Source organism: Elephas maximus, chromosome 10 (assembly GCF_024166365.1).
Source record: "Elephas maximus indicus isolate mEleMax1 chromosome 10, mEleMax1 primary haplotype, whole genome shotgun sequence".
NCBI classification, from domain to species: Eukaryota; Metazoa; Chordata; class Mammalia; order Proboscidea; family Elephantidae; genus Elephas; species Elephas maximus.
Genome location: NC_064828.1, coordinates 4,739,858 through 4,754,408, shown reverse-complemented (window position 1 = coordinate 4,754,408; position 14,551 = coordinate 4,739,858). Strand labels below are relative to the sequence as shown.

General features: G+C 41.7%; 1 protein-coding gene across 1 annotated transcript in view; it reads left to right on the top strand.

The window, feature by feature from the left end:
• The window catches only part of SLC27A2 (solute carrier family 27 member 2), a 60,300-nt gene that overhangs the window by 12,166 nt on the left and 33,583 nt on the right, over positions 1 to 14,551 (top strand). The window contains exons 2-4 of the mRNA XM_049898690.1: positions 8,489 to 8,698; positions 11,990 to 12,148; positions 12,614 to 12,738. Coding sequence (XP_049754647.1) covers positions 8,489 to 8,698; positions 11,990 to 12,148; positions 12,614 to 12,738 — 494 coding nt within the window. The remainder of the gene's footprint in view (positions 1 to 8,488; positions 8,699 to 11,989; positions 12,149 to 12,613; positions 12,739 to 14,551) is intronic.

The following is a 14,551-nucleotide window of genomic DNA, read 5'->3' as shown; positions in this document are numbered from 1 at the left end:
TAACAGAGCTGGTATTGCCAAAAACCAAACCCAGTCTTACCATAAGAGTGGCTGAATTTACAGTGCCAATTGAATTCCCAACCTGGAGTGAGGGCCTTGTTTGGGAAGAAATGGAACCTGAAACTTGGGATGGGGACACATGGACAGATAATCAGGAAACTGAGGACACTGAGCCCCTAAATTCTGTTGAATCACTTCTGCCAGTGGAAGCAGCCCTCTCACTCCCATCTGAAGAAATTACTCCATCTTTGTCTGCTAAGCCACCCTCCCCAGTAAAGCCATTAGCCACTCCATCCCCATCTGATGAGATTAACCTGACTGTGTCTGAAGAGCCTTTGTCTGAGTCATTGCCTGGAGCATCTCCTGAGGTAGATGCCTTAAAAGACAAAGCTGAATGTTCTCAAAACACATCCCCATCACCCATTTTGGCTTCTAGACCTATAACTATACTTAAGTCCCAGCAAGCCTAAAAAGGTGAAGTACAAAGTGTGACCAAGGGATTGGTATGCTACACTCCAAAAGAATTGCTTAACTTTTTTAATATGTACAAAGAGAAACCTGGAGCATATGTGTGGGAATGGCTACTAAGGATGTGGGATAATAGTGGAAGGAACATAAAGATGGGTCAGTCTGAGTTTATTGATATGGACCCACTAAGCACAGATTCTTCATTCAGTGTTTCAGCTCAGGAGGTTAGTAAAGGATCTAATAGTTTATTTGGCTGAGTTGCTGAAGCATGGATTACATGGTGGTGGCCTACACTAAATCAAGTTGAAATAACAGACCTGCCTTGGTGTACTGTAGAAGAAGGTGTCCCTAAAGGCTTAGGAAAATTGGGATGTTAGAGTGGATTTATCAGGTTAGACCCACAGACCCCCACATAGAAGGCCAGAGGACACACCTTTTAGCACAATGGTGAAGAACAAATTTGTGAAGGGAGCCCCTTGAAAACTGCTGTGATTGCTATTTTATTTAAGTCAAGTTTGACAGTGGGGACTTCCCTGACTGAATTAAGACAGATAACTACAATGGGGCTGATTGGACCCCATGGTAGGAGGGACCAAGTGTCGGCACTCAATAAAGACAGGGTGGGTGTGGTTACCATAACGGACAGCAGAGTCTAAGCGGTAGTCAGAATAGTCTGACTCTTACGGACTTATGGTGTTCCTACTTAGCCGTGGTGTCCATGGGAGTGAAATAGATAGGAAATCTACTAAATATTAGTCTGTACAAACAGATCAATTCTAGTTCAAGTGAAAAGCAGTCTAACTGGAGTCACCAGAATAGAGACTGGCCCTTCAGTCATTACAGACCACACAACTCCTTGAATGAAGGGGAGGTTTTGATCCTCTTGAGGAAGGACTCCACTAAACTGTGGAAAACTTACATGGTTAGTCTATCTCCCAACCTTTCCCAAAGTGATCTGCAGCCTTTTACCTGAGCGACTGTTCATTGAGGAAAAGGAAATAATCAGACTTTTGGAGGATTGCTGGATACTGGCTCTGAACTGACCCTAGTTCCAATGGGACCTAAAACATCACTGTAGCACATCAGTCAGAGTGGGGGCATGTGGAGGTCAGGTTATAAATGGAGTCTTAGTTCATGTCCAGCTCACAGAAGGTCCAGTGGGTCCCCGAACCCATTCCGTAGTGATTTTCCCAAGTTCCAGAAACATAATTGGAATACATATACTCAGCAACTGGTGGAACCCCAACACTGGATCCCTGACAAGTGCAGTAAGATCTATTATGATAGGAAAACCCAAGTGGAAGCTATCAGAACTGCCCCAGCTAGGAAAATAGTAAACCCAAAGCAATACCACATTCCTGCAGGAATTGCAGAGATTACTACCATCATCAAGGGTGCAAGGGTGGTGATTTCCACTTCGTCCCCATTCAACTCACCTATTTGGCCTGTGCAGAAAACAGATGGATCTTGGAGAATGATAGTGAGTTATCGAAAACTTAACCAGGTGATGACTCCAATTGCAGCTAGATGTAGTTTTATTGCTTGAGCAAATTAATACATTTCCTGGTACCTGGTATGTAGCTATTGATCTGGCTAATGCCTTTTTCTTCATACCTGTTTTGAAGGACCACCAGAAGTGGGTTGCCTTTAGCTGATAAGGCCAGCAGTACACCTTCAGTGTCTTACCTCAGAGCTATATCAACGCTCCAGCCCTGTGTCATAATTTAGTCTGCAGGGACCATGATCACCTTTACCTTCCACAAAACTTGACACTGTTCCATTACATATTGTTGGCATTATGCTGATTGAACCTAGGAAGGAAGAAGTGTCAGTGACTCTGGACTTCTTGCTAAAACATTTGCTTGCTAAGTTGTAGGAAATTAATATGACAAAAATTTCTAGGGGGTCCAGTGGTGTGGGGCATGTCAAGATATTTCTTCTGAACTGAAGGATAAGTTATTGCATCTGGCCCCTCCCACAACTAAAAAGGAGGCACAACATCTAGTGGGCCTCTTTGGATTTTGGAGGCCACATATCCCTCACCTGGGTGTGCTACTTTGGCCTATTTATCAAGTGACTCAAAAAGCTGGTAGTTTTGAGTGCAGAGAAGCCTCTGCAACAGGTTTAGGCTGCCATGCAAGCTGCTCTGCCACTTGGGCCATGTAATCCAGGTGATCCAATGGTCCTTGAATTGGCAGTGGCAGATAGAGATGCTGTTTGGAGTGTTTGGCAGGTCCCTATTGGTGAATCACAGTGCAGACCCTTAGAATTTTGGAGCTAAAGCCCTGTCATCTTCTAGAGATAACTGTTCTCCTTTTGAGAAACAGCTTTTGGCTCATTACTGGGCCTTAGTAGAGACTGAATGCTTAACCGTGGGCCACCAAGTCACCATGTGGCCTGAGCTGCCCAATACGAACTGGTTGTTCTCTGACCATCAGAGCCAAAAAGTTGAACCTGCACAGCAGCACTCCATTAGTAAATGGGAGTGGTATATACAAGATCAGGCACAAGGAGGACCTGAAGACACAAGTAAGTTGCATGAGAAAGTGGCCCAAATGCCCATGGTCTCCACTCCTGTCATATTACCTTCCATCTCCCAGTCTTCGCCTAGTGCCTCATGGGGAGTTCCTTATGATCAGTTGACTGAGGAAGAGAAAACTTGTGCCTGCATTATATGGAGGCACCACTCAAAAGTGGACAGCGTTAGCACTATAGCCCCTTTCTGGGAACTCCCTGAAGGACAGTGGTGAAGGGAAATCCTCCCAATGGGTAGAACTTCGAGCAACGTACCTGGTTTTTCACCTTGCTTGGAAGGAGAAATGGCCATATGTGTGACTGTATACAGATTTATGGGTTGTGACCAGTGATTTGGCTGGATTGTCAGGGACGTAGAAGGACCACGATTGAAAAAATAAAGCAAGGAGGTATGGGGAGGAGGTATGTAGATAGACTTCTCTGAATGGGCCAAAGAAGTGAAGATATTTGTATTTCACATGAATTGTCACCAAAGGGTGACCTCAGCAGAGGAGGATTTTAACAATCAAGTGGATAGGGTGATTCGATTTGTGGAAATCAGTTATCCTCTTTCCCCTGTCATTCCTGTCATTGCCCAATGGGCTCATGAATAAAGTGGCCATGGTGGCAGGGGTGTAGGTCATGCATGGCCTCAGTACCATGGACTTCCACTCACCAAGGCTGAGTTGGCTACAGCTGCTGCTGAGTGCCCAGTATACCAGCATCAGAGACCATCACTGAGTCCCTGATATGGCGCCAATCCTCAAGGTGATCAGCCAGCAACCTGATGTCAGGATGATTACACTGGACTGCTTCTGTCATGGAAAGTGTAGCATTTTGTTCTACTGGGATAGACACTTACTCTGAATGTGGATTTGCCCTCCCTGAATGCAATACTTCTGCCAAAACTACCATCAGTGGACTTACAGAATGCCTTCTCCATTCTCCTGGTATCCTGAACATCATCACTTCAGATCAAAGGACTCACTTCACAGCAAATGAAGTGCAGCAATGGGCCTATGCTCATGAAATTCACTGGTCTTACCATGTTTCCCATCATCCTGAAGCAGCTGGCAATACCTTGTAAAGTGGGGGAAATGTTCTCCAGGAGGCTGTATATGTTCTAAATCAGCACCCAATATATGGTGCTGTTTCTTCCATAGGCGGGATTCATGGGTCCAGGATTCAAGCGGTAAAAATGGGAGTGGCACCACTATTACCCCTAGTGACCACTAGCAAACTTTTGCTTCCTGTTCCTGCAACACTGTGCTCTGCAGGTCAAGAGGTCTTAGTTCCAAAGGGAGGAATGCTCCCAGGTGGGAATGAAGGTTTGGATTACCCCACCAGGCAATGAAACATGACCAGCTGAGGTGCTTGCTGAGGGTAAAGGGAATACGGATTGGTTGGTGGAGAAATGGAGTTCTAAATACCAGTAATGACCACATGACCAGTTAGAAACGAGGACTATAGTTATTATGTGTGTTTCTTCCTTGTATGTGTGCATCAACTATTTTTTTTTCTTATAAAATAATAAGCTGTAAACAGAGCTAGTGCATTTTTGGTTGTACATGTGTTAGTTGTATCATGTTAGGTGCAAGTATGACTTTATAATTGTCTTTATTCAGAGATTATGTATGGTTTAAGGAGGTGTGTGCAGGTGCCAAGTTGACAAGGGGTGGACTGTGATTGTTAAGATTGTGTTTCTACTATCTTAGGTGAAGGGAAAGACAACACACAATCCAGGAGAGGTCAGCACAACTGGACTGAACCAAAAGCAAAGAAGTTTCCTGAATAAACTGAATGCTTCAAAGGCCACCATAGCATGGGTGGGGGTTTGGGGACCATGGTTTCAAGGGACATCTAAGTCAATTGGCATAATAAAATCTATTAAGAAAACATTCTGCATCCCACTTTGGAGAATGGCATCTGGGGTCTTAAACGCTAGCAAGCGGCCATCTAAGAGGCATCAATGGGTCTCAACCCACCTGGAGCAAAGGAGAATGAAGAACACCAAAGACAGAAGGTAATTATGAGCCCAAGAGACAGAAAGGGCCACATAAGCCAGAGACTACATCAGCCTGAGACCAAAAGAGCTAGATGGTGCCCGACTACAACCGATGACTGCCCTGACAGGGAACACAACAGAGAACCCGTGAGGGAGCAGGAGAGCAGTGGGATGCAGACCGCAAATTCTCGTAAAAAGACCAGACTTGGTGGTTTGACTGAGACTAGAAGGACCCTGGTGGTCATGGTCCCCAGACCTTCTGTTAGCCTAAGACAGGAACCATTCCCAAAGCCAACTCTTCAGACCTGGATTGGACTGGACAATGGGATAGAAAATGATGCTGGTGAAGAATGAGCTTTTTGGATCTAGTAGACACATGAGACTGGGCAGCTCCTGTCTGGACGGGAGATGAGAGGGCAGAGAGGGTCAGAAGCTGGCAGAATGGACAGGAAAAGGGAGAGTGGAGGGAAGGAGTGTGCTGTCTCATTAGGGGGAGAGCAGTTAGTATATAGTGGAGAGCAGTTAGTATATATAGCAAGGTGTATATAAATTTTTGTATGAAAGACTGACTTGATTTGTTAACTTTCACTTAAAGCACAATAAGAAAAAAAAAGATTTTATGTCTACTTGGCTGGGCCATGATTCTCAGTGGTTTGGCAGTTAAGCTGTGGTTTTGCAGTTAAACTGTAGTTTGGCAGTTGTATAATGATGTGATCTCTGTGATGAGATCTGATATAGTGTGATCACCCTCATGGTAGGGTCTGCTGTGCGTACGCAATCAATCGAAAGGGAGTTTCCGTGGGGGTGTGCTGTGTATCCGTGTAGGTAGACTTTGCTGCAAACTTCATGGGCTTTTGCTTGCTCTGGATCCTGCAGCTGGTTCCTTTTATCTGACCTCTGGTTTTTGGGACTTGAACTAGCAGCTTGTGTGCTGATCTTGGGATTCCTCAGCCTCCATGGTCTGAATCTTGGGTTCACCAGCCCCTGCAGCTACGAGTCAGGAGAAGACTCCAGCCTGACTCACAGACTTGGTACTTTCCAGCCTCTACAACCCCGTGAGCCATTTCCTTGGTATCAGTCTTTTTGTATACATATATATAGAGAGAGAAAGAGATGCTTCACTGGTTCTGCTTCTCCAGAGAATTCAGCTTAAGACAAGCAGTAATATTTGTTTGATAACCTTTCAGAAGTACAGGAGGGCTAGAAAGCAGCCAGTTCAGAATAGAGGAGTGGAGGAGGAAAATAGAGTTTCCTGGGGCAAAAAAAAAAAAAAAAAAGGAACCTGAATAATGTTAAGGGTTGAAAAAAGAATTGAGGCAAATAGTATATTAAAGAAAGGTAGCCAAGTTGAAACTCCACCAAAAACCAAAACTCGTTGCCGTGGCGTTGATTCCGACTCACAGCGACCCTATAGGACAGAGTAGAACTGCCTCATATGGTTTCCAAGGAGTGGCTGGTGAATTTTAATGGCTGACCCTTTGGTTAGCAGCCAAATTCTTAACCACTGCACCACTAGGCTCCGGGGTGGGGAACTGTTGAAGAAAGGAAATATGATCATAGCGTGTTATTTGGTTCTTCAGAATACTGTCAGTCCTGATTGTTGGGTTTTCAGTTTCTCAAGCCAGCCTGTAGACAAAGCTGGGAATACAGAGTTATAGTCTCAGAACAACTATTAGTCCAGAAAATGCAAAAGTAAAGTTGGAAGTAGACAGGGGGTGGCAATCAAAATTTACATGTCAAGAAGTTTATAATTTATCCACACTACCACAGGAAAAGCACTTTTGTTGTTGTTGTTAATAGAGAAAAAAAAAAGGTAGTTGCCAAAAGAAACAGCTAAAAGATTTGAAAATAGTTGCCTCTAGGTAGCAGCTGTGAGGAGCGATGGGGTAAGGGTCTGTTGATTTACATTACAAACCCTTTTGTACTTTTTATTTCTTTTTGATCATGTGCATGAGTCCTTTGGTTAATATGTTTTAAATTTTTTTAAATGCATCTATCCAGATGATATTTCTTGTCTTAATAGAGACATCATACACAAACATCTGAAAAACAAAGCATATAAGATGAATCAAGTATAGTGTCCCCAAGGTAATTCCCTGGGGTATTGAGTCACCTTCCTATTAAGAATAAGTATATTCACTTGAGTTATTACAATTCAACACCAGTAAGCTTAAAAACAGTCTTATCTCAGTTATCCATTTACTGTGCAAAAGGAAAAAATGTTTTCCATTCTCTATCCTCTAAATAACATGATACTTCTTCATGTTAGCAGAAAGGGGCCTGGGTAATCTAAGCCCATATGAAAATCCTTGACAGAAGCATTTTGGGGGTCATTGAAAAGGCATCAACTCAAAAAGCAGTATGATAAAGTGGGCCACGTATATGAGACATGATTGATTGCCTGATCTTTCTCTAATACCTTCTAGAGAATGTGTTGTACCCTCAGCTCCTGAGCGTCAGCCCGACATACCATGTAACTGTGTCCCTCCCAAGCCCACCACTTCTCCCCTGCCCACCCTCAATCATGGTCCACTAGATTAGGAATAAATACCTGACACATGTAAATAAACAAAAAAATTATTTTCATTTTATGATATAAGGACAAAAATTTCATGCAAACATTACATTTGGTTTGCATATTAACTGATCTAAATCAGTGCCTTTAAAATTTTTTGACATTCGGCCCAGAGTAAGAAATGCATTTGGGTTGACCCAGTACCCACATCCCTAAAATAAAACTTTTATAAAACAAGACACCTCTTACTATGTGTGATGTGCTGTGAAATTTTCTATTTGAATATGTTTTAGTTTTTTAAATACTGACCATTTTTAATGACTTTAACAACCCACTAATGTATTGTGACCCAGAATTTTAAAAACATTGCTCTAAATTAATCAGTCTTTTTTTTCCCTCAGACCATAGAATGTGCTTATGAAGTTTAGAGCTCATATCTGAGGTCAGCTGAAACTTCTTAATGGGACTATTTCTTACTGATGTGTAAAAAAATATTTATTATATAAAGTTGGCTTCTGTCATCTTTGTTAGTTAGCAAGTCTCCCTTCTTTTTCATTTCTTTATTCTTAAGTTTTTTGTTTTTTTTTTTTAATCACTGGTCCTGTGAGGCATATATTCAGAACAGTTAGTTACATTCTGTAGTATCTTTGAGGTGTGTACCAGCTATGTATATGTTCAGTATGTATACTTCTTGGCTCGTATCCACATATCCATTTGTTTGTGCTTTCCACAAGAAGTACAGATTTCAAACAACCGTCTGCTATGCTTGTGAAACCATCAAAACCCAATGTTCTCCAAATCTTGTAATCTTGTGATATCTTTCAAATGTAGCAAATCCCATTTTAAAAATGCCTAATTATAAGCATTGTTGTCACATCCACACATGAGAGCAAGAACTACTATGCTGAGAACAAAAAGACCGTGAAGCTTGTTGTGCTAACGGAACCCTGAAGGACTAATTCAGTTTGTTGTCTTGTTCAATTAAGAACTACAAGCGGCTGTTGAAGAGGTGCTGCCAACCCTGACAAAGGATGACGTGTCCATCTATTACGTGAGCAGAGCTTCCAACACGGACGGGATTGACTCCTTCCTGGACAAAGTGGATGAAGCGTCAGCTGAGCCTATCCCGGAGTCCTGGAGGTCTAAAGTCAGCTTTTCCACTCCCGCCTTATACATTTATACCTCCGGAACCACAGGTAAAAATAAAGGATTCTCAAATAAATGGACCAATTCTGAAGGAGTTAAATGTTGGATTCGATTTTCAAGCGCTCTCATTCTTTGGTGAAACTTGTCAGATAACTAATACTTTGGCGGATTTAGCTCTTTGCGTGTGGGTACTGATCTTATTTCATAGCATATAATCCCATTTGGGTTTCTCCAAGCTATGTGTATTTTCCACCTAGTTGGCACAGAACAGATAAATTAACCAAGAACTCCAAAAAATAAGGTAATGGATGAAATCTGACACTGAATTATTAGAATTTTTGTTAGCATTCTTGTTGGAATTTTTGTTAGAATTTTTTTAGAATGCTTATAATTTAGAGTTTCTTGTTAGAATTTTATTGCTAGAGTTGTTAGAATTTTTAAAATAATTGTTATAGTTTGACTATATTATATCCAGAGCCTATATATACAATGTATAAACGGAACACCAGAGAAGACTATAGGACAATATCTTTCTTCCCATGCACACTGACTTGGAGCTGCCTGGTACTATGGATGTGGGATGGTTCTAGTGCAAGACGTAAAATACTGTATTTCATCAAATCTGCGATGCCTTCAACTGTAAGCTGCTCCATTACTTTATGAGCCACTAAGAAAGAAAAAACACTGCCAATTAAATATCAATTTGTCCATTTTAAGACACACCCACATTTCAGAATTATTAAGTGTGAAACAGTGCACATCTTAGAATTATTGAAATTTGGTAAATGGCATTAAAAGCCTCCCAACATGGTTGGATCTGGAATAGGCAGTGTTAAGGGTAAAATGTGCCAGGCACTACACTAGGAGCTTTATTGCATGTGTTTAGACCATTCTCCCACTGCTACTTGAGATGGGTACAGTTCTTATTCTCGTTCTACAGATTCCTGGACTGATGATTACAGAGGTTCAGGAACTTTCCAAAATAAGAAGTAGAAACATCAGGATTTATCTTGGTAGGCAGACTTCACAGGTCATGCAGTTGACCACTCTGCCATAATACCTCTTAGTTCATTCATTTAGCAATTATTTATTGTCTGCCTACTCTAGGCCAGGGAAAATGTTACCAAAATATAATAATATGTGGCCTGAGGAGACAGGAAACCAACCCCAACATAATGAGTTGCCATCGAGCCAACTCTGACTTATGACAGTTCCCTGTGTGTCACAGCAGAGTTGTGCTCCACAGGGTTTTCAGTGCCTGATTTTTCAGAAGTAGATCACCAGCCCTTTCTTCCACGGTGCCTCTGGGTGGATTCGAACCTCCAACCATGGGTTAGCAGCCAAGCGCATTAATCATTTGCACCACCCAGGAACTCCAGCCCCAACATATTATTATCAATATCAGGAAATTGAATATATGAGTCTTTTATCTCTTCTGATTAAAATTTTAATTTAACATAAGCAGGTAATATATGAATGCATTTTCTTTGTAAAATAATCAAACACTGTGGGTAAGATTAAAGGTCCTTCGAGCCCTTTATCTCAACACCGGCTGACAAGTACTGTCTCCTTCACCTCCAGGCTGATCTCCCAGTTTCTAGCCCTAAGTGCAATGTAGATGTCAACTTCTTTTCATACAGTCACTTTGCTAAATGTTTTCTTTAAGTAAATTGAGGAGTTGGGGCGGGGCGGGGGGCAAGGAATGATACGTTAAAGCTGATTCCCAAACCATAAACTGTAATTTTTTTTTTGTCGAAAGTAGTTTATTGCCATGCCTACCGAATGGCAGGATGACATAAATCAAAGTGCTTCCACTACATACAGACACTGCCTTAGTATATTGGACCTTCACCCCCAGTTCTGAATGTTGTTAGGTGCCATCGAGTTGGTTCCAACTCACAGCGACCCTATGCACAACAGAATGAAACACTGCCCAGTCCTGCGCCATCCTTGCAGTCATTGTTATGCTTGAGCTCATTGTTGCAGCCACTGTGTCAGTCCCCCTCATTGAGGGTCTTCCTCTTTTCCACTGACCCTGTACTTTGCCAAGCATGATGTCCTTCTCCAGGGACTGATCCCTCCTCACAACATGTCCAAAGTATGTAAGACGCAGTCTCACTATCCTTGCTTCTAAGGAGCATTCTGGTTGCACTTCTTCCAAGACAGATTTGTTCGTTCTTTTGGCAGTCCCTGGTATATTCAATATTCTTCGCCAACACCACAATACAAAGGCGTCAGTTCTTCTTCGGTCTTCCTTGTTCATTGTCCAGCTTTCACATGCATATGATGCAATTGAAAATACCTGTGCCTGGGTCAGGCACACCTTAGTCTTCAAGGTGACATCTATGCTTTTTAACACTTTAAGGAGGTCCTTTGTAGCAGATTTACCCAATGCAATGCGTCGTTTGATTTCTTGACTGCTGCCTCCATGGCTGTTGAAAAGGGTGGTAAAATTGAAATTGGAGACTTTGATTTGTGAAATAATTGAGATAAAACGAACCCTTGGCTAGGGTGGGAATTTCTAGTCTTAATACTGAATAAACAAGTGTAGAATTTATTCATAATCTCTGGTTTGATAGTCAAATGTTAAACCCATTTTAGAAAGAAAAAGAGAATAGACCCTCCCTAATTTAATCCCATAATTCATAATTTATATTTAATTGGAAGACAATTGGGTTGATGTTTATTTTAATTTATTCCTTATCTCTAAATAAAATATTTGCTACATTACTCTTATAAAATTAATGAAAAGAACTCATTTAAGTAATTCGAGAACAAAATGTTTTCCCTGTTCTTCAAAGACAGTCATTAGAACAATGTGCTAATCTGTGGATTGGAAAATAAAATTCTACTTACCTCCTCAAGTTGTTAGGAGGATTAAATGCAATATTTGAAAATACCTTTCAAAGTGCTAAAATTCAGAGCAGGAATTCAGTAGCCATTCATTCCTTTCACTCCCTTTCTCTTCAGAGTACTGCTATAATAATCATCTGACTCAGGAGTCAGTAAACTATGGGCTGTGGGCCAAATACAGCCCTCAGCTTGATTTTGTAAATAAAGTTTAATTAGAACACAGCAATGCTCATTTACTTATGTATGTCCGTGCCTGCTTTCACACTACACCAGCAGAGTTGAATGGTTGCAAAGCCTAAAGCATTTACTGTCTGGTCCTCTACAGAAAAAAATTGCTGACCCCTGGTCTTATTGATCTGGAAGCTCCGCTCTACGATTGTCTAAACCCAGGGTGATGAATCTTCCTAAACTAAGTTTCTCTACCAGACTGTGTGTCTGTGAATGGCCAGTCTTGGCTCATTCATGACTTATCTCGTATCTTTGCAAAGGTCTCCCGAAAGCAGCAGTGATCAGTCATTACCGCATATGGTATGGAACCGGCCTTGCTGTTGCAAGTGGGATTAGGAAAGATGATGTCATCTATACAGCTCTGCCCTTGTACCACAGTGCCGCACTTATGGTTGGATTGCATGGATGTATCCTGAAAGGTAAGCTTTTTCTTTCAACAAGAACTGGAGGTCTGTACACGTGTATACATTCACATCTGCTAATAAGGAAAAGTAATATAAACTTTGGCTATCTTCCTGTATATTTATCCACATTCGTTTCTCAAGACCTAACTCAAATCCCACGTATTCCGGAATGTCTTTCTCAGCTCCTGCCCCAAGCAGAATTAATTGACACATACACCACTCCCTTAGGGCCTCATCTGAACCCCTTACTGCGTGCTGCCTTATGTTAGAGAGAATTTTGTGCCTTCCCTCCCCTAGATTGGAAGGTCCTATAGGACAAAACGATGTCTTATTCATTTTTGGGTGGCATATAGTAGGTACTCGTAACTTGTTTGTGAATATAATTCACTTTTTGATTTCTATCTTTCAAAGATGGCAAATTAAATATAGTTGGGGGGATTTTTGTAGCATTACTTTATTGAATGCCTTCTCTGTTTGTAGGTGCTACTCTTGCATTACGGACCAAATTTTCAGCCAGCCAGTTTTGGGATGATTGCAGAAAATACAATGTCACTGTCATTCAGTATATTGGTGAACTCCTTCGGTATTTATGCAGCTCACCCCAGGTAATGCTCCCCATGTTTCAATATCTTGTTGAAATGGATAAGGTGGAAATTCACTTTGGGTTATGCTAGGCTTCACCTGATTTATATGTATCAGTTTTCAGTTTAGACCAAAATTGTTTTTCTTGATAAAGTGCTTGATGCCATACCTGCCTTACAAAAATAAAAAAACTCCAAACTCACTGCCGTCAATTTGATTCTGACTCATAGCGACCCCATAGGACAGAGTAGAACTGCCCCATAGGGGTTCCAAGGAGCACCTAGTAGATTTGAACAACTGACTCTTTGGTTAGCAGACATAGCTCTTAACCGCTATGCCTCCAGGGTTTCCCACCTGCCTTATAATAGATGGTAGTTGCTGTTATTCTCAGCCTCTTTACCGATTTTCACATCTTCCCTTCTACCTTCTCTGCCTATCAAAAGCCTGTCAAAGTTTTGTTCAGGTGATACCTCATATATTAAACCTATTTGGGTCGCTCCAACAAAAGTCATTAGTCCCTTCCCCTACATCATTTTATTTATACCTCTCTGTGGCCCTTGTCCCATTGTAAGTGTTTGGTTTCATGTCTCTCATCCTTCCTGGGCTATAAAATCTTTGAGGGTAGGGACAACATCTTATCTTCTTTCTCTCTCTTTTACAAAGGCATGAAGTAAATTTTACTTAATGTTATTTAATGAATAAATATCTGTGAGGTCTTGAAACCAACCGAGTCTTTAATTAAGTTTGGATCAGATGCCTCAAGGTAACGTAGGGCCTTGTTTGCAGACATCCAGATATTTTGATGGGGTCGTTAGCATGAGCTTCTCCTTAGAGATCTGATGACCTGCCTTGGGACTAGATCAGCTTTCTCACCAGTATCAATGCTGACATTTTGGATCCGTTAATTCTTGGCTGTATGAGCTTGTCCTGTGCATTGTAGGGTGTTCAGCAGCATCCTTGGCCTCTACCCATGAGATACCAGTAGTACGCCTACCCAGTTGTGACAATCGAAATGTCTCCAGACATTGCCAAATGTCACTGCAGGCAGAATTTCCCCCAGCTGAGAACCACTGGACTAGATAATGCAGTAAACGCACCAGATCTTAATTGGTTGAATCCATCTAATCAATGTAAAAAAACAGACTCAAAAAATCACAAATTGATAAATCGGTGTTTAGAAGCACCTGTTAACGCTCACGTTGGGCATCCCTGGGTGGTACAAATGGTTAAGCATTTAGCTGCTAACCAAAAGCTTGGAGGTTCAAGTCCATTCCAAGGCACTTTAGAAGAAAGGCCTGGCAATCGACTTCTGAACCTTATGGAGCACAGTTGTACTATTGACACACGAGGGGTCGCCATGAGTTGGAATCGACTCCATGGCAACTGTTTTTTTTTTTTTTTCCAATGTTCAATTTACGGTACCAGCTGCTGTGTGGCATAGAAAGAAGTATAATATGCTTTTCCCTGGTTATCTGTCTACATGGTTCACTCACTTCATTCAGTCAGTACCTAGTTGTCACCTCATCAGAGAGGCACCTCCTACTAATTATCAAACGCATCACTCCACCCCATATTATCTGTATCATTACTGCCATTCATGGCTCTTACCACTCCTGACATTGTCTAGGTCTGTCTGTTATAGGCTGTCTCCCTCGTTAAATGAAGGCTCCATTTGAGCAGGGGCTTTTTTTCACTGCCACATCCCCAGCCCCAAGATCCGTATCTGCTGCATTGTAAGTGCTCAACAAATTTTGCTGAATGAACAAACCTCTAAATTCTTGCCTCTGAAAAATGTGTAATTAAACTGAAGGAGGTAACGTTTGTACTTGGCATATA